Source organism: Cherax quadricarinatus, chromosome 88, assembly GCF_038502225.1.
Source record: "Cherax quadricarinatus isolate ZL_2023a chromosome 88, ASM3850222v1, whole genome shotgun sequence".
NCBI lineage: Eukaryota > Metazoa > Arthropoda > Malacostraca > Decapoda > Parastacidae > Cherax > Cherax quadricarinatus.
This window is the reverse complement of record NC_091379.1, coordinates 1,522,819-1,542,888: the sequence shown is the minus strand read 5'-3', so window position 1 is coordinate 1,542,888 and position 20,070 is coordinate 1,522,819. Positions and strand designations below refer to the sequence as shown.

At 42.6% G+C, this 20,070-nt stretch overlaps 1 protein-coding gene across 8 annotated transcripts in view; it reads right to left on the bottom strand.

Moving 5' to 3' along the window:
• Positions 1-17,157, bottom strand: part of LOC128698654 (uncharacterized) — a 36,126-nt gene extending 18,969 nt beyond the window's left edge. For 5 of the 8 annotated variants that reach the window (XM_070103832.1, XM_070103837.1, XM_070103836.1 and 2 more), the window contains exons 1-5: positions 17,086-17,157; positions 13,047-13,182; positions 5,990-6,049; positions 4,914-5,099; positions 3,661-3,807 (exon numbers count right to left, since the gene is read on the bottom strand). In XM_070103832.1, coding sequence (XP_069959933.1) covers positions 3,661-3,807; positions 4,914-5,099; positions 5,990-6,049; positions 13,047-13,122 — 469 coding nt within the window. In that variant the 5' untranslated portion in view covers positions 13,123-13,182; positions 17,086-17,157. The remainder of the gene's footprint in view (positions 1-3,660; positions 3,808-4,913; positions 5,100-5,989; positions 6,050-13,046; positions 13,183-17,085) is intronic. The other 3 variants (XM_070103833.1, XM_070103834.1, XM_070103835.1) reach the window with 3 other exon arrangements.
• Positions 17,158-20,070: the final 2,913 nt, after the last annotated feature.

Here is a 20,070-nt window from a genome sequence, read left to right as displayed (position 1 = left end):
CTTGCCAATCGAGCGCCACCAAACCTCCCTCCCTCCCCCCCCTTTTGCCTCCACGAAATCCCTAAGTAACCCATGCCCCTCCACCATGGACCTCCCTGGCAAACCAAACTGAGTTTTTGATACTACCCGCCCCACCACACACTTGACCCGATTTCCCAAAATCTTCGCAAACAATTTATAATCTGCGCATAACAACGAGATCGCCCGGTAATCCCGAAGCGTATGCTGCCCCTTACCTTTCGGTACCAATACAACGACAGCCGTTGCCTGCTTCTCACCCAGCTCACCTCTCTCCTTCATGCAATTTAATAACCTAACCAAAAAATGCCTCATTAATTCCCAATGCTGCTGATAAAACTCTGCCGGGAGTCCATCAATTCCCGGTGCTTTGCCCTTTCGCATTCCACTTAAAGCCCTCCATATTTCTCCCTCAGTTATTTCCCCACCCAGTGCTTCCCTATCACTGTTACGCAACTGACATACCACACTCCCACACACCTGTGCTAAAACCCCATCCTCTACCCCTTCTCGTTGCCAGTACTTCTCATACCACTTGTCAGCAAACGCCCCCATTCCTTCCGTAGCTTGTATGACCTGCCCCTCCCTGTACCCTCCTATCGACTCATGAACCTCCAACCATGGAATAGTCATTGCCTGCTGTCTTTGTTTCTGCCTACGCAATACGCACGATGAAGGTCTATCGCCCCATAACACCTCTTCCACCCCCGCCTGTACCCGCACCGCTTGGAACCTCTCATCCTGTACCTCACGCAGTCTCCCTTTAATTGCCATAATATCATCCATGGGATAATTGCCCGCCACCACCCCCCTCGCATAGCAACCCCGTAATCTATCCTCCAAATAGTTAGCAAGCCCATATTTTAAAGAATTGATACGTTTCCCTTCCTTTACGTAATATTGCTTGATCCATTCTTTAGCCACACCATCCCACCACATCCTCTACCCCATTTATCTCTGCACTTAACCCCTCCCACAGCATTGCAAATCCCTCTATCCCCTCCTCATCACCTAACACACTTGTATTTAATTTCCAATAACCCCTAGATATACCTGCTAGTGACTCCCACGCCACCTCTGCTACTACCGCCCGATGATCCGAATAAGCTACTTCTATTGTACGGAAAAATGTCAACCCAACCCCTTGAGATATATACAGCCTATCCAACCTAGCAGCGTAACCCCGTCTTACAAAAGTGTGTTCTACCTCCCACGCCCCTCCTCCAACCGCATCCCGCAACTGAATATCTCTCAAAAGATCTCGCAAGGCCGCCGACACGTGCCCCGCCCCTTTTGGTTCCACGTCAGCCCTCCTAATAACGCAGTTCCAGTCCCCACCAACGACGGCCACTGTAGGTAACCCACGTAAGAAGAAAACTAGTTCTTCACATACAAAATCCCTTTTTACCCTCACATCATTTTCTGCTGGTGCATACACACTCACAAAAGAAACCCTCTGCCCCATCCACCACCCATCCACGCGCAATATTCTTCCCCCCCTTCCCCCCTCACTTCTTAGCAACACAAACGGGCTCGCCTCCCTGATCAATATCCCCACACCACCTTTCAGACGTGCAGATGGCAGAGTCATAACCTGAAACCCCTCCACCTCGAGCACTCTTCCCTCCTTGAAATTGTGTTCTTGCAGGAACACTACATCCACCCTATGTTTATACAGAAACATTCGAAACCATTCCTTCTTCACACTATTACACAATCCATTGACGTTCACAGTCATACACCTAAGGCCTCTTTATAGTTTCCAACCCTTCCTCCTCTCTTCATTCATCCCAGGGCCTCCTGCCCCAGAGCCAGCACAAGGCTTCACACCATCAACCCCCCCCCCCTTTTTTGCGATGCCTCTTATCATGACTACTTCGACAGTGCTCGTCCTTCCTCCCAGACCTCTGCGCCGGCGTCAGAACATCATCTGAGTCTGACGCCGCCGCTCTCTTCCTCGTGATGCCCTCTATATCCATGTTATCTTCTGAGGTTCCCTCACGATGAACCTCAACCTCCACCACGCCCCGTTCCACAGCACACGGCGACAACTCTCTCTTGCTAGTTGGCCCGTCAACCCTGCTATGTGTTTTGTCCTTACATTCCTCTACAGGCAATGCCGTGCCTCTCACCAGCTCAGGAACAACATCCTCTGCAGGCGGTGTCAATGTCCTTAACACTTCCTGAAGCTCTTCCTCTAGAGCCTGCACCTCCTCCTGCACTTGCACTTCTGTACTTTTCCTTTGTGTAGTAACAGATCCTTTTACATCACAGCTTACCTCACACATGCCAGTCTCCTCTTTGGAATCCTCCACCTCTTCACTCCACAAGCGCCCAGGCCCTTGCTTTCGCACTGGGCTCTCAACAGCTATCACGCTGGTAACTGGTGCTTCACCAGTTTGCGCTGGCGCCCTCCTCAGCTTCACGCACTCTGCCGCCATATGGTCGTACGCCCCACATATTCTGCACGTACGTCTCTGTCCGGCATACGATACCATAACTTGCGTCCTGAAGTCCTCCAACACGACGTAAGACGGTATGGGATGTCTCAGAGTCATCTTCAGGGAAAAGGTACCCTCCGGACGTCCCATGTAAGCACCTGCCGTCCACTTGCCCTTTTGTGCCAGATGTACGGTCCCATATGTCTCAAAAACACTCCTTACGTCAGCCTCATCTGCCTCAAATGGGACATTACGTATCTTAACCCACGTAAAGTGGCGAGATACGTCGATCAAACGCACCTTCACAGCTGGAGTAGCGTCAAGACTCACGTCTTGGAATCTCGTCACCAAAGACTCATACACGGACGTGGAATTCAATTTGACGAAGATTCTATAAGCCCCATTCAGGGCTACACCATACACCTCATCATCCTGGATTCCATAGGTCTCCCTGATGATTGTTGGGAGTAATACTTGCACTGAAGAGGGCGAAATCGCCCCACGAAGCAGCTCAATACCAATGGTATTTACGCGCCTCCTCACACTCAGCGCCATGTTGATACAAGGTAGCTCGCCTGAAACAGCAGAGGGGTGCAGCGCACAACCTCACTCGACCGTGGTCAGGCAGCGAATGACACTATGTATTATTATCCCAAAGATGAGGGGTTACTTGTACCTCCTCCCATGGGAGACTTAGGTCTCGAGATACTCCCCAGATAGGGAGCCAAGTCCGGGTCACCACTACTTGGAAAAGACCCGGGCCGGAAGAATACCGGCGAATAATAATAAAAAAAAGGAACATGGTGGTTACATCTGCAGTGTGTAGTTACTCTAGTATACGCTATCTTTCGCTATTATACTCCATCACGGAGGATGGGTCTCACACAGGAAGTAAAGAAGTCTCAGGCTCTGCTGGGAGACTTTAGGACAATAAGGATATTATGACATTACAATGTGGGTTTAGTAGCTATGTGACTGAAGATGATTAGAGGGACCAAGATCGAAACAAATACTATTTGCTGAAATAGCCTAGAATTTATTTTAATACTACCACCGTATGCCTATACAGAGTGCTTAATTGAGTTTAACACCTATCAACTACACGAAGGTTATTTGGGTTGTAAATAACATATTCACCACTAGAGAATATTTAAATCAATCTCATTTGGATCCTTCTAGTGAGATAAGGTTGTCTACTCACCACAGACTCCTTCATTTCGCTGGCCAATAGTAGGGTCGACGCAGCTAGCGATGGAGAGTTCACACTTGTTGTCGTAAGTTACCCCGTTGGTCCCACACACAGGCTGGTAAGTCTCCCCGCAGTCTTTCTGGCAATTCTTGTCGCCTTCTAATGTAGGAAAAATTGTGCAGTTACCCCTCAAAGAAATATTAATTATTGCACTGATGTCTACACGCTTCTGATAAGACAGTAACTGAATTAATAATGTTATAACTCGGTTATAACAATCAATTTCAAAGGTTTTTTTTTTAACATTATTCATTACTATTGCAAGAGTAACAGCATATAAGTCTTAACATTAATTCATGTGTACCTGGCAGCTGCTTTAAGGTTAGTTTCCTGTTATATGTAAATATAATCTGTTTCACCAAAGTTGTTTTCTGAATAATATGGAAACACTCAATAAGAAATGTTATTATTTTTAACAAACTAAACGTTAATTGTGAGGAAAAATGGATAATCTTTTTTTATTAACAACTGAAAAGGTAATTGGTTTACGTTATATACTGGACAAAATGCTACTAGGATCTAGATTTGTATAAGATTTCTTCTTTTGAAAGGTAAAGTAGTTTACCTGGAGAGAGTTCCGGGGGTCAACGCCCCCGTGGCCCGGTCTGTGACCAGGCCTCCTGGTGGATCAGAGCCTGATCAACAATTTTTACCTTGTAATAAAGTTGGTAGAATTACCGACAATATGTAAAGTAAAAGGACACAAGTGCAACTAATGTGACATTTATTGTGGCAACGTTTCGCTCTCCAGGAGCTTTATCAAGCCATTATGATAATGGCTTGATAAAGCTCCTGGAGAGCGAAACGTTGCCACAATAAATGTCACATTAGTTGCACTTGTGTCCTTTTACTTTACAAATTTTTACCTTAGATGACAAGGTTATGGAAAAATATGTGTTGATTCTGGGTTGTGTAGGAAAGCCTACATATCACATCCTGTTATGTAATATTTATTTTTAAACCACTGGAGCTGTAAATCAACGCAAGATTCTGCCAAATGACTAAAAACACAACTAAGCTGTAAGCTGGTCATTGTATGACACACAACTAAGCTGGTCATCGTATGACTTACACCCTTGACATACCTTTGATGAGTTCCGAGAGTTTTCTACTCCTGGAGGCCTCTAGAAGAAATCTACCCCTAACTACCGATAAACAAAGCACTCCTACTTATTTTAACCTTTCATCTCTGCTACCTCACTTACCACAAGCAACGTCTGCAACTTGTACGAATCCTGTTCCTCCTGCTCTGCGGTCCTTGCAGCTCTCAGCCTCCAGGATACACTTGTTGTGGTAGGTCCTGCCGTTACTGGCACAGACTGGCATGTATATCTTGACACAGTCTTCACGACACCGAGTTGATCCACTTGATGTTGATGGCAGAGGGATAACTGATAGCAAAAGTTTGGCTTATTTTAAAATAATTATCCCGACACTGCTCTCGTATTCGAGGTAAATTACATCCTGGGAATACTCGTAACGTTCAAGTATATTTAAGTACAGGTACACATAAGTATAATTATCATAAGAGTAATATGTGAAAATTACCTAGGATAACCACCCCAAAACAGTCGAAGTGCACCTAGTCTGTGTGAGTTACATTGTTCGAATAGTGTGCCTCTACACTATTCTCTGAGTTTATAGTGTAGGATTATTATTATTATTATTATTATGGGGGAGAGCTAAAACCATAGGGATTATACAGCACCTGTGGGGTGGAAGGCATTCAGGCTTAATTCAGGGAACTGGAGAATAGATCCAGTTCTCTAGATCAAGAGTCCCCCCCCCCCCAAAAAAAAAAAAGTTCCAACCTAGCCTAACTAAGCCCAGATTAAGACTTTAAAGTTAAGTTAGAGTATATTGATCTATACTTTTTATGGTTATTAAAAATATTTTTCCCCATAAGACCAAAGTTTATGTTTCAGTCACATGGCTCACTTAATATTAAAGAATTTACATAATGCACATCGGCAGTAGTTAAACTCAATATTAACCGAGCTTCGTAAAGTTTTAATATGATGAAGCTCCACACAGTGAAACTGGGGGACCGGGGTTAGGCCTGGGGACAGTTGGTCCCAGAAGATGAGGAGGTACTTGTACCTTCTCCCATGACAGACATAGGTCTCGAACACTCCCAAGACAGGGAGCCAAGGCCAGGTCACCATCTGGAAAAGGCCCGTACCGGGAGAATACCGGTGAATCAAGGAGGAGGAGGCAGTGAAATTATGTCCCAATAAACGCCTGGCTTTGTGTTCATACAACTGCATATGTGTTACTGTACCTGCAATTCTACCAGCTTGGATAACATCCCGGAGTGTATCCAGTCTTTGCGAAACAGATCCTGGGGGAATGGATACTGTAAGAGTAACTAGGTTATAGTGACCTTCAGCTAGTGTGTTAGACTTCAGAAGTTTACATTCAAGTCATTAAGCAACACTTCACCAAGAATTCTAGATACTAACTTCGTAAATACTTCAGTCCCTGAGGAAATGATTAGAGTAAGTTGTTAGTGTGTATACAGTGTGATATACACGCCTCAGTGAATATATACTGACACACCACTCCTCACACAGCTTTGCACCTCACAGTGTATATTCACTGGGAGATACATACCTCGGTGTATATACAATGACGAGACACCTCTCGATGTATATACACTGAGACACACCTCTCGCTGTATGTACAGTACAGAGAAATATACCTCTCAGAGTATATATACACCAATGTACATACCTGCCGAAATAAGCAGTAGTTGCCTCACATTCCTTAGGGCTTAGGCGGTGTATGACCCCTACGGCTTTAGTGTCTCATAAATAATAAAATTAGTAGTAGTAGTATCTTTATCGATTAAAATGTAGCCATGGAAGCTAGTGCATGCTATATATATATATATATATATATATATATATATATATATATATATATATATATATATATATATATATATATATATATATATATATATATATATAGGTAGTAGGTTGGTAGACAGCAACCGCCCAGGGAGGTACTACCGTCCTGCCAAGTGAGTGTAAAACGAAAGCCTGTAATTGTTTTACATGATGGTAGGATTGCTGGTGTCCTTTTTTCTGTCTCATGAACATGCAAGATTTCAGGTACGTCTTGCTACTTCTACTTACACTTAGGTCACACTACACATACATGTACAAGCACATATATACACACCCCTCTGGGTTTTCTTCTATTTTCTTTCTAGTTCTTATTCTTGTTTATTTCCTCTTATCTCCATGGGGAAGTGGAACAGAATTCTTCCTCCGTAAGCCATGCGTGTTGTAAGAGGCAACTAAAATGCCGGGAGCAAGGGGCTAGTAACCTCTTCTCCTGTATATATTACTAAATGTAAAAGGAGAAACTTTCGTTTTTCCTTTTGGGCCACCCCGCCTCGGTGGGATACGGCCGGTGTGTTGAAAGAAAGATATATATATATATAATATATATATATATATATATATAATATATATATATATATATATATATTTGTTATTATCATTATCACACTGGCCGATTCCCACCAAGGCAGGGTGGCCCGAAAAAGAAAAACTTTCACCATCATTCACTCCATCACTGTCTTGCCAGAAGGGTGCTTTACACTACAGTTTTTAAACTGCAACATTAACACCCCTCCTTCAGAGTGCAGGCACTGTACTTCCCATCTCCAGGACTCAAGTCCGGCCTGCCGGTTTCCCTGAATCCCTTCATAAATGTTACTTTGCTCACACTCCAACAGCACGTCAAGTATTAAAAACCATTTGTCTCCATTCACTCCTATCAAACACGCTCACGCATGCCTGCTGGAAGTCCAAGCCCCTCGCACACAAAACCTCCTTTACCCCCTCCCTCCAACCCTTCCTAGGCCGACCCCTACCCCGCCTTCCTTCCACTACAGACTGATACACTCTTGAAGTCATTCTGTTTCGCTCCATTCTCTCTACATGTCCGAACCACCTCAACAACCCTTCCTCAGCCCTCTGGACAACAGTTTTGGTAATCCCGCACCTCCTCCTAACTTCCAAACTACGAATTCTCTGCATTATATTCACACCACACATTGCCCTCAGACATGACATCTCCACTGCCTCCAGCCTTCTCCTCGCTGCAACATTCATCACCCATGCTTCACACCCATATAAGAGCGTTGGTAAAACTATACTCTCATACATTCCCCTCTTTGCCTCCAAGGACAAAGTTCTTTGTCTCCACAGACTCCTAAGTGCACCACTCACTCTTTTTCCCTCATCAATTCTATGATTCACCTCATCTTTCATAGACCCATCCGCTGACACGTCCACTCCCAAATATCTGAATACGTTCACCTCCTCCATACTCTCTCCCTCCAATCTGATATTCAATCTTTCATCACCTAATCTTTTTGTTATCCTCATAACCTTACTCTTTCCTGTATTCACCTTTAATTTTCTTCTTTTGCGGCCTGGTCACAGACCGGGCCGCGGGGGCGTTGACCCCCGAAACTCTCTCCAGGTAAACTCCAGGTAAACCCTACCAAATTCATCCACCAATCTCTGCAGCTTCTCTTCAGAATCTCCCAAGAGCACAGTGTCATCAGCAAAGAGCAGCTGTGACAACTCCCACTTTGTGTGTGATTCTTTATCTTTTAACTCCACGCCTCTTGCCAAGACCCTCGCATTTACTTCTCTTACAACCCCATCTATAAATATATTAAACAACCACGGTGACATCACACATCCTTGTCTAAGGCCTACTTTTACTGGGAAAAAATTTCCCTCTTTCCTACATACTCTAACTTGAGCCTCACTATCCTCGTAAAAACTCTTCACTGCTTTCAGTAACCTACCTCCTACACCATACACTTGCAACATCTGCCACATTGCCCCCCTATCCACTCTGTCATACGCCTTTTCCAAGGCGTATGACAGGCGTAATATATTAAACAACCACGGTGACATCACACATCCTTGTCTAAGGCCTACTTTTACTGGGAAAAAATTTCCCTCTTTCCTACATACTCTAACTTGAGCCTCACTATCCTCGTAAAAACTCTTCACTGCTTTCAGTAACCTACCTCCTACACCATACACTTGCAACATCTGCCACATTGCCCCCCTATCCACCCTGTCATACGCCTTTTCCAAATCCATAAATGCCACAAAGACCTCTTTAGCCTTATCTAAATACTGTTCACTTATATGTTTCACTGTAAACGCCTGGTCCACACACCCCCTACCTTTCCTAAAGCCTCCTTGTTCATCTGCTATCCTATTCTCCGTCTTACTCTTAATTCTTTCAATTATAACTCTACCATACACTTTACCAGGTACACTCAACAGACTTATCCCCCTATAATTTTTGCACTCTCTTTTATCCCCTTTGCCTTTATACAAAGGAACTATGCATGCTCTCTGCCAATCCCTAGGTACCTTACCCTCTTCCATACATTTATTAAATAATTGCACCAACCACTCCAAAACTATATCCCCACCTGCTTTTAACATTTCTATCTTTATCCCATCAATCCCGGCTGCCTTACCCCCTTTCATTTTACCTACTGCCTCACGAACTTCCCCCACACTCACAACTGGCTCTTCCTCACTCCTACAAGATGTTATTCCTCCTTGCCCTATACACGAAATCACAGCTTCCCTATCTTCATCAACATTTAACAATTCCTCAAAATATTCCCTCCATCTTCCCAATACCTCTAACTCTCCATTTAATAACTCTCCTCTCCTATTTTTAACTGACAAATCCATTTGTTCTCTAGGCTTCCTTAACTTGTTAATCTCACTCCAAAACTTTTTCTTATTTTCAACAAAATTTGTTGATAACATCTCACCCACTCTCTCATTTGCTCTCTTTTTACATTGCTTCACCACTCTCTTAACCTCTCTCTTTTTCTCCATATACTCTTCCCTCCTTGCATCACTTCTACTTTGTAAAAACTTCTCATATGCTAACTTTTTCTCCCTTACTACTCTCTTTACATCATCATTCCACCAATCGCTCCTCTTCCCTCCTGCACCCACTTTCCTGTAACCACAAACTTCTGCTGAACACTCTAACACTACATTTTTAAACCTACCCCATTCCTCTTCGACCCCATTGCCTATGCTCTCATTAGCCCATCTATCCTCCAATAGCTGTTTATATCTTACCCTAACTGCCTCCTCTTTTAGTTTATAAACCTTCACCTCTCTCTTCCCTGATGCTTCTATTCTCCTTGTATCCCATCTACCTTTTACTCTCAGTGTAGCTACAACTAGAAAGTGATCTGATATATCTGTGGCCCCTCTATAAACATGTACATCCTGAAGTCTACTCAACAGTCTTTTATCTACCAATACATAATCCAACAAACTACTGTCATTTCGCCCTACATCATATCGTGTATACTTATTTATCCTCTTTTTCTTAAAATATGTATTACCTATAACTAAACCCCTTTCTATACAAAGTTCAATCAAAGGGCTCCCATTATCATTTACACCTGGCACCCCAAACTTACCTACCACACCCTCTCTAAAAGTTTCTCCTACTTTAGCATTCAGGTCCCCTACCACAATTACTCTCTCACTTGGTTCAAAGGCTCCTATACATTCACTTAACATCTCCCAAAATCTCTCTCTCTCCTCTGCATTCCTCTCTTCTCCAGGTGTATACACGCTTATTATGACCCACTTCTCGCATCCAACCTTTACTTTAATCCACATAATTCTCGAATTTACACATTCATATTCTCTTTTCTCCTTCCATAACTGATCATTTAACATTACTGCTACCCCTTCCTTTGCTCTAACTCTCTCAGATACTCCAGATTTAATCCCATTTATTTCCCCCCACTGAAACTCTCCTACCCCCTTCAGCTTTGTTTCGCTTAGAGCCAGGACATCCAACTTCTTTTCATTCATAACATCAGCAATCATCTGTTTCTTGTCATCCGCACTACATCCACGCACATTTAAACAACCCAGTTTTATAAAGTTTTTCTTCTTCTCTTTTTTAGTAAATGTATACAGGAGAAGGGGTTACTAGCCCATTGCTCCCGGCATTTTAGTCGCCTCATACGACACGCATGGCTTACGGAGGAAAGATTCTTTTCCACTTCCCCATGGACAATAGAAGAAATAAAAAAAGAACAAGAGCTATTTAGAAAAAGGAGAAAAACCTAGATGTATGTATATATATATATGCATGTGCGTGTCTGTGAAGTGTGACCAAAGTGTAAGTAGGAGTAGCAAGATATCCCTGTTATCTAGCGTGTTTATGAGACAGAAAAAGAAAACCAGCAATCCTACCATCATGCAAAACAGTTACAGGTTTTTGTTTCACAGTCATCTGGCAGGACGGTAGTACTTCCCTGGGTGGTTGCTGTCTACCAACCTGCTACCTATATATATATATATATACATATATATATATATATATATATATATATATATATATATATATATATATATATATATATATATATATATATATATAATGTCGCGCCGAATAGGTAAAACTTGCTATTTTTCCTTAAATAGCAACGCTCTTCTTGCCGAATAGACAAGCAAAAATTTATGTACACAATAATTTCGCAAAAATCATTACGAACCTAACGAAAAAATATATTTCATTGTGTTTGCTTATTATTAAATTATTAAAAACATATGTAAAATATATTTAGCTAGATTAGGGTAAATTAAGTTATGCTTGTTATAATAAGGTTAGGTAAGTTTCCTAAGGTTCTTTTGGTACAAAATCATTAATTTTTATATTAACATCAACGAAAAAAAATCTTTAAATCTATAAGAAAAAGTTTTAGAAAGGACTTAATTTTAAATGAGTTCTTGCTAATTGACCAATTTTACTTATTAGGCACCACATATACATGTGGAAGCGTTATATTTCTTTGGAGTCACATAATGCATGGGAAATGGGGGTTAATTAGGTATGAGCTAAGAAAGGGGAGAGTGGCTCCAGTTCATTGGATGTAGAGTGTCTCATCTGTTTTAAAGAAATCTTCGTTGAAGGCAGATTATACACTGAAAGTCTGTTTCTGAAGTGTACTTGACAGTGTTATTCACTTACAACACAACTGTGATTACACGTTACATTACCCAGTGTAATCCAGATACAGTCTTTGATTACACTTATACAACTGGAAATATTATAATTAGTAGGTCATAGTTGCAGCCGAATAATTCCTCTTGTCGAGAGATCCTAACCTTAACATCTAATATATACTAGTAATGGTTGTAGTAGAAGGTACATAGACAAGTGCTGGGGAATACCAACTGTACCACAGGAAGTACACATTCAAAGGTGTACATTGAAAAACGTTAATATTCAATTTTCTCGTTGTGTGTGTGTTTATATTACGTATATATAATATCTTTGTTTACTACCAGTACATGTACAAGGTATACAGACCATAGCTGACATCAATGACATACTACTATATAGAAAGTTGCTTGTTATACTGAGGATTTCCCGCAAATTAGGTCAGTTTTGTCCCAGGATGCGACTCACACCAGTCCACTAACTCCCAGGTACCCATTTTACTGATGGGGAGCATAGATAACCGGTGTAAGGAAACACGCCCAAAGTTTCTACCCTCACCGGGAATCGAACCCGGGCCCTCAGCGTGTGAAGCGAGAGCTTTTGTGACCAGGCCACGGGGCTGGTGGCAAATTTTTCCTGTTCTCCCCAGGATGCTTGCCTTCATTATTCACAACCCGCTGAGCAACTGGTCCGGGAGTCATACATCAGCTCCCGTTTCCTCTTCGCAGATTTCCAGGCAAGAGGAAACCCGGTTGTTAACTCTGATGAGAGAGCGTGGACATCTAGCTCTTGTCGGGGTTTAGACGAGGGAATCCACCTGATTTAATCGGGAACAATTGTTCCAGCTTCCGCTACCGGAGCAAACTTGTTTCTTTCCAATTACTGCTCACATATGGGTAAGACACTGTACGAAAACTGCCAGGAACCAGAGCTTTGGTGGCTCTATAAACCCCAGGAACAATTATAGGGCTAGCTCTATAAAGTTTCCTTGACAGGGGTGCCGAAATGCTGGCGAAGGGCTATTGATCAGTGAAATCCGAGCTATTATGCCCTTCGCTTACATCAAACCCGATTAACTCCCATTCCCCAATCACCGTCTGACCCTTACGAGTGTAGCATTTCCATATGTATATATTAATAATGCAATGTTAAGAATTAGTGAAATTTATCAAAAATCCAAAATTTAAAAAAAAAATCGCATTTATAACAACAGTAATGACAAAATCATTCCCATATAATAAAATCTTAATAAATATTTATATAGTATTACGAGGTTTTTAACTTTGATCACATACCGGAGCTCAGTTGTGGCTTGGCTACTGCTAGAGTGACCATCACCAAACAGGTCAGAGGCGTCGCTAACTGCACCATTCTCAGTGTCTGTCGCTCTCAACTCCTGCAGGAGGAAGAGGTGCTCGTGTTGAGTATGATCTATGGGGAAGTAGAAAAAAATCCATGTATGTCGTAAGAGGCGACTAGAATGCTGGAAGCAAGTGGCTAGTAACCCCTTCTGCATAAATTATTAAATTTAAGAGAAAAACGTAAAATTTTCTTTTTATGTTACCCGGCCTCGGTGGGATACGGCCGGTTGGTTGAAATAATGATTATTATTATTATATATTGCTAATAATTAGTGAAATTTATATAACAAATTTATAAAGTTTACGGAAATCTAGTATGAATAATAACCTAGAGAACCTGGGATGGAACCCTGGACGAGGTGGGAGAGAACCTGGGATGGTACCTGGACGAGGTGGGAGAGAACCTGGGATGGTACCTGGACGAGGTGGGAGAGAACCTGGGATGGTACTTGGACGAGGTGGGAGAGAACCTGGGATGGTACCTGGACGAGGTGGGAGAGAACCTGGGATGGTACCTGGACGAGGTGGGAGAGAACCTGGGATGGTACCTGGACGAGGTGGGAGAGAACCTGGGATGGTACCTGGACGAGGTGGGAGAGAACCTGGGATGGAACCCTGGACGAGGTGGGAGAGAACCTGGGATGGTACCTGGACGAGGTAGGAGACAACTTGGGATGGTACCTGGACGAGGTGGGAGAGAACCTGGGATGGTACCTGGACGAGGTGGGAGAACCTGGGATGGTACCTGGACGAGGTGGGAGAGAACCTGGGATGGTACCTGGACGAGGTGGGAGAGAACCTGGGATGGTACCTGGACGAGGCGGGAGAGAACCTGGGATGGTACCTGGACGAGGTAGGAGAGAAGCTGGGATGGTACCTGGACGAGGTGGGAGAGAACCTGGGATGGTACCTGGACGAGGTGGGAGAGAACCTGGGATGGTACCTGGACGAGGTGGGAGAGAACCTGGGATGGTACCTGGACGAGGTGGGAGAGAACCTGGGATGGTACCTAGACGAGGTGGGAGAGAACCTGGGATGGTACCTGGACGAGGTGGGAGAGAACCTGGGATGGTACCTGGACGAGGTGGGAGAGAACCTGGGACGGTACCTGGACGAGGTGGGAGAGAACCTGGGATGGTACCTGGGCGAGGTGGGAGAGAACCTGGGATGGTACCTGAGACGATGGTGGGAGAGAACCTGGGATGGTACCTGGACGAGGTGGGAGAGAATCTGGGATGGTACCTGGACGAGGTGGGAGAGAACCTGGGATGGTACCTGGACGAGGTGGGAGAGAACCTGGGATGGTACCTGGACGAGGTGGGAGAGAACCTGGGATGGTACCTAGACGAGGTGGGAGAGAACCTGGGATGGTACCTGGACGAGGTGGGAGAGAACCTGGGATGGTACCTGGACGAGGTGGGAGAGAACCTGGGATGGTACCTGGACGAGGTGGGAGAGAACCTGGGATGGTACCTGGACGAGGTGGGAGAGAACCTGGGACGGAACACAGGAGGAGGTGGGACGTACGAACAAGTCTCCTCTAATCTACTGTCCCAGTTAGCTAGTAGTAAACTGATAACCTGGGAGCTAGATGACTGTTGTGGGTGGCATACCAGAGGTAGACCTGAAAATGGATGTCACTGGTTGGTATTGGTAAGGTTCGTCACGAAACAGAAAAAGGGACGTCACTGGATATATACCAAACTACATGGCTTTCTTAATTATCCTGGTTTATTAGCCTTCTGTATATATTATTCTTAATTTCTTCTTCTTCTTGCTCTTTTACTATTATTATTATTATTATAATTGTTATTATTATTATTATTACTACTACATTCGGAGGAAAATGTTAACCCCTTAAGTGGCCGAGTATAATTACATTTTATCAAAAAATGGGAGTGCAGCTCCAATTCCTTTGATCAAGAGCCCTTTGTGAGCATCAAGGCACCACCCTTGATGCCAACATTTATATATGCTTTTTTTGTAACATTTCATAGCAACCTAACTCAAATCTTGAAGAAATCAAGGTTACCTTGGTTCTTTTGAGTTGCTCTTGATACAAAAAATTTGAGCTATATTTATAATAATAATAATAATAATAATAATAATAATAATAATAATAATAATAATAATTCTAAAAGTACAAGATACAACTTATACAGACCATAGCTGACATCCATGACATAGTATACACAGCATTTCCCGCAACTTAGGTTAATCTTGTCCCCAGGATGCGACCCACACCAGTCAGCTAACACCAAGGTACCTACTTGCTCTAGGGTCTGGGTCTACCTGGAGGGCATTCCGAGGATCAACGCCCCCGCGGCCCGGTCCACGACCAGGCCTCCAGGTGGATCAGGGCCTGATCAACGAGGCTGTTACTGCTGGCCGCACGCAATCCAACGTACGAACCACAGCCCGGCTGATCCGGCACCGTCTTTAGGTATCTGTCCAGCTCCCTCTTGAAGACAACCAGGAACAGCAGATGTAAGGCAACACGCCCAGTGTTTCCACCCGTACCGTACTTGGCGATTAAAAGTCAGAGGTCCCAGGAGCTGAGGCTCAGTCCCACGAATGTAAGTGCATGAGGTGAGCTGAGGCTCAATCGCCACGAATATAACTGCATGACGTGAGCTGAGACTCAATCGCCACGAATATAAGTGCATGACGTGAGCTGAGACTCGATCGCCACGAATATAACTGCATGACGTGAGCTGAGACTCAATCGCCACGAATATAAGTGCATGACGTGAGCTGAGGCTCAGTCCCACGAATATAAGTGCATGACGTGAGCTGAGGCTCAGTCCCACGAATGTAAGTGCATGAGGTGAGCTGAGGCTCAATCGCCACGAATATAAGTGCATGACGTGAGCTGAGGCTCAGTCCCACGAATGTAAGTGCATAAGATGAGCTGAGGCTCAATCGCCACGAACATAACTGCATGACGTGAGCTGAGGCTCAATCGCCACGAATATAACTGCATGACGTGAGCTGAGACTCAATCGCCACGAATATAACTGCATGACGTGAGCTGAGACTCAATCGCCACGGATATAACTGCATGACGTGAGCTGAGACTCAATCGCCACGAATATAACTGCATGACGTGAGCTGAGACTCAATCGCCACGAATATAACTGCATGACGTGAGCTGAGACTCAATCGCCACGAATATAAGCGCATGACGCGAGAAAACAGCTGACGGTGGTAATTCCGGTTTGTGTGTTTGGGAAAAACCTAACATAGGAGAGTTACAAAGAATGACTGGTGTTACTGCTGGTTGCTTCAAGACGGTGGAATGACAGGGGTAACTCTTAGTATCACCAAGTCTAGAATGATGGTTAATTAATGAGTTTAATTTAAGTCTGTCCACAAACTAGGGTCTTTAAGGTTGCTTGTAACTATTCCGCCACCATACAAGAATACTTGAATCTCTAAGATAGAGATTAATGTAAACTCTCAGGATACATATATGCATTTTGATGGGGACTTTTTTTTTAAACTAGGGCCCCTTGCAGTCCACCTGTTCATTATTTTATAATACACAAGGTCCTCGTGGTTGAAGCTTTTGGGGGACCTTAATGAAATCCAAGAAACAAATTAATATAAAATAATAGGGAAGTATTGAGTTTCCTCCAAAGGGTAGCGATATTTCTCCTCTGCCTTTTCATGTTAGCCTCGTTCACCGTGAGAACTGAAAGACAAGATTACAATAATGACTGTTTTGTCACCATATTTGTGACTGATGCTCACTCTACCTGTTTGTCTAGTACACAGTCTATTTTGTAAATGAAAGCGAGATAAAATGTTACAAGTCTTGAAGGTCCAAATAGCACTACAATGTAGTATCTACTTTTCACGCCAGCTCCTGGGCTAAGGGACTGATTACCTCATCTTCAGTCTTTCTTCCTGTATCGTACTGATAAAGCCACAAGGTATATTAAAGTGCCTTCAGCAGTTCCACATCACTCACCTAACTCCTCTCAACACTCCCACTGAGAGCTAACTGAGACCAGACAGGTGAACCTAGCTTCAGAATATCTGCCTCCATCAAGATGCCAAATATTTAAAGCAGATTTTTTTACTTTATATTCACCTCTATATAAATGCTAGTACTCCAGAGTTTGTCTCGTCGATAAATCTATTTGATAGATAATGAGGTGTGGATGAAGACTTAGCTTAAACTTGATTTGCCCTCAGAGATTTAAAACTAAAATGACGTGGCAACACACTAGTGCGCAGTATACGTAGAAAATATTTTTATCAAAGGTATATTTCAGATAAATACAAGTTTGTCAGTGTTATGGAGACTGGATACAAGTTTGTCAGTGTTATGGAGACTGGATACAAGTTTGTCAGTGTTATGGAGACTGGATACAAGTTTGTCAGTGTTATGGAGACTGGATACAAGTTTGTCAGTGTTATGGAGACTGGATACAAGTTTATCAGTTATGGAGACTGGATACAAGTTTGTCAGTTTATGGAGACTGGATACAAGTTTGTCAGTGTTATGGAGACTGGATACAAGTTTGTCAGTGTTATGGAGACTGGATACAAGTTTGTCAGTGTTATGGAGACTGGATACAAGTTTGTCAGTGTTATGGAGACTGGATACAAGTTTGTCAGTTATGGAGACTGGATACAAGTTTGTCTGTTATGGAGACTGGATACAAGTTTATCATTGTTATGGAGACTGGATACAAGCTTGTCAGTGTTATGGAAACTGGATACAAGTTTATCAGTTATGGAGACTGGATACAAGTTTGTCAGTTTATGGAGACTGGATACAAGCTTGTCAGTGTTATGGAGACTGGATACAAGTTTGTCAGTATTATGGAGACTGGATACAAGTTTGTCAGTGTTATGGAGACTGGATACAAGTTTGTCAGTGTTATGGAAACTGGATACAAGTTTATCAGTTATGGAGACTGGATACAAGTTTGTCAGTTTATGGAGACTTGAGTATTTAACGCTAAACTTAGTATCGCAGTAATACAATGTGAGAGAAAGACAGATGCCGCAGTTAGTTTAATATCTTCATTATGCACACCATACACATCCTGTGGGTGGTAGTCAAAAACTTACAGAGGTACATAATGGGTCCAGGGACTGGGCCCAAAAGTTAAGACAGCTGAACAAGTTACAAAGGTAATGAACTCCAGGTAGATCTGGTCACAATGATGACCAAATTACAAAGGTAATGACGCATCAATGTAATATTGATGTCCTGTTCTTCCATATTACACTGACCTACCTACACTATATCCACAAGCACAATAATACACAGCTTTTCATGCCGTTCTGAAACTAAATTTGGTGTTCACAGAGGCAGTAAACTACGAACTATCTTCCGGACGCCCCCGAAGGTATCAATATCTTATGGATACATTACTAAATAATGATCTTTTTTATATATAGGGAGTACATGGGAAATACAGGCAGCAGTGGACTTGGAAAATCCACTTATGAGTATTTGCTTCTACCTAAATTTTGGACTATCGTGCAATATCTAGGTTTGTGAAGCCTAGCTGGAGTGTACTAGTGGATGCTTAATTAACGGGTCATCATATGACCCTGGGTAGGAGACACTGTTGTTTCCTGACAAACAAACAGCGGAAATAGTTCAATGTTTTCTATATGATAAACATGATCATTTGACAGTGGCAAGAGGCTTCCAGCACGGAAACCCCCATGATCAAGGTCAAGCAGGGGAGAACCACACCTCTTGCTACCATTACCATCCTTCACTCGTAACAACATCTATGCTCACTTCATTGTCTGTTTAATGTTTGGATCAATATTGTGAAACATGTATATCTCAAGTACTTGATATCAAAGGGTTAATGTAAGAAGAGTTAACAAGAACGAGAGGTTAACCTGGTCATGATAACTGACTAACTAGCACCTTAGACATATACACTGTAATTCTTAAGTCTACCTTAAAATATTTTTTATAAGAATTATAACGCTGATTAAACAATCTTATAACAATTATGATATATATATATATATATATATATATATATATATATATATATATATATATATATATATATATATATATATATATATATATATATATGTCGTGCCGAATATGAAAAACTGGTCAATTAGCAAGAACTTATTTAAAAATAAGTCCTTTCTAAAATTTTCTCTTATACGTTTAAAGATATATTTTTTTCATTAATTTTAATGTAATTTTTTTTAATTTTGCTCCAAAAGAATCTTAGAAAACTTACCTAACGTTATTATAACTAGAACAATTTATTTTAGCCTAACCCAACTAAATATATTTTAGATTTGTTTACAATAATTTAATACTAAACAAACACAGAGAAATATATTTTTTTCGTTAGGTTCAGAATGATTTTGGCGAAATTATTGCATACACAAATTATCGATTGTCCTATATGGCAAGATGAACGTTGCTATTTAAGCCAAGATCGCAAGTTCTGCCTATTCGGCACGACATATATATATATATATATATATATATATATACCTGGAGTTTACCTGGAGAGAGTTTCGGGGGTCAACGCCCCCGCGGCCCGGTCTGTGACCAGGCCTCCTGGTGGATCAGCGCCTGATCAACCAGGCTGTTGCTGCTGGCTGCACGCAAACCAACGTACGAGCCACAGCCCGGCTGATCAGGAACTGCCTTTAGGTGCTTGTCCAGTGCCAGCTTGAAGACTGCCAGGGGTCTGTTTGTAATCCCCCTTATGTGTGCTGGGAGGCAGTTGAACAGTCTCGGTCCCCTGACACTTATTGTATGGTCTCTTAACGTGCTAGTGACACCCCTGCTTTTCATTGGGGGGATGGTGCATCGTCTGCCAAGTCTTTTGCTTTCGTAGTGAGTGATTTTCGTGTGCAAGTTCGGTACTAGTCCCTCTAGGATTTTCCAGGTGTATATAATCATGTATCTCTCCCTCCTGCGTTCCAGGGAATACAGGTTTAGAAA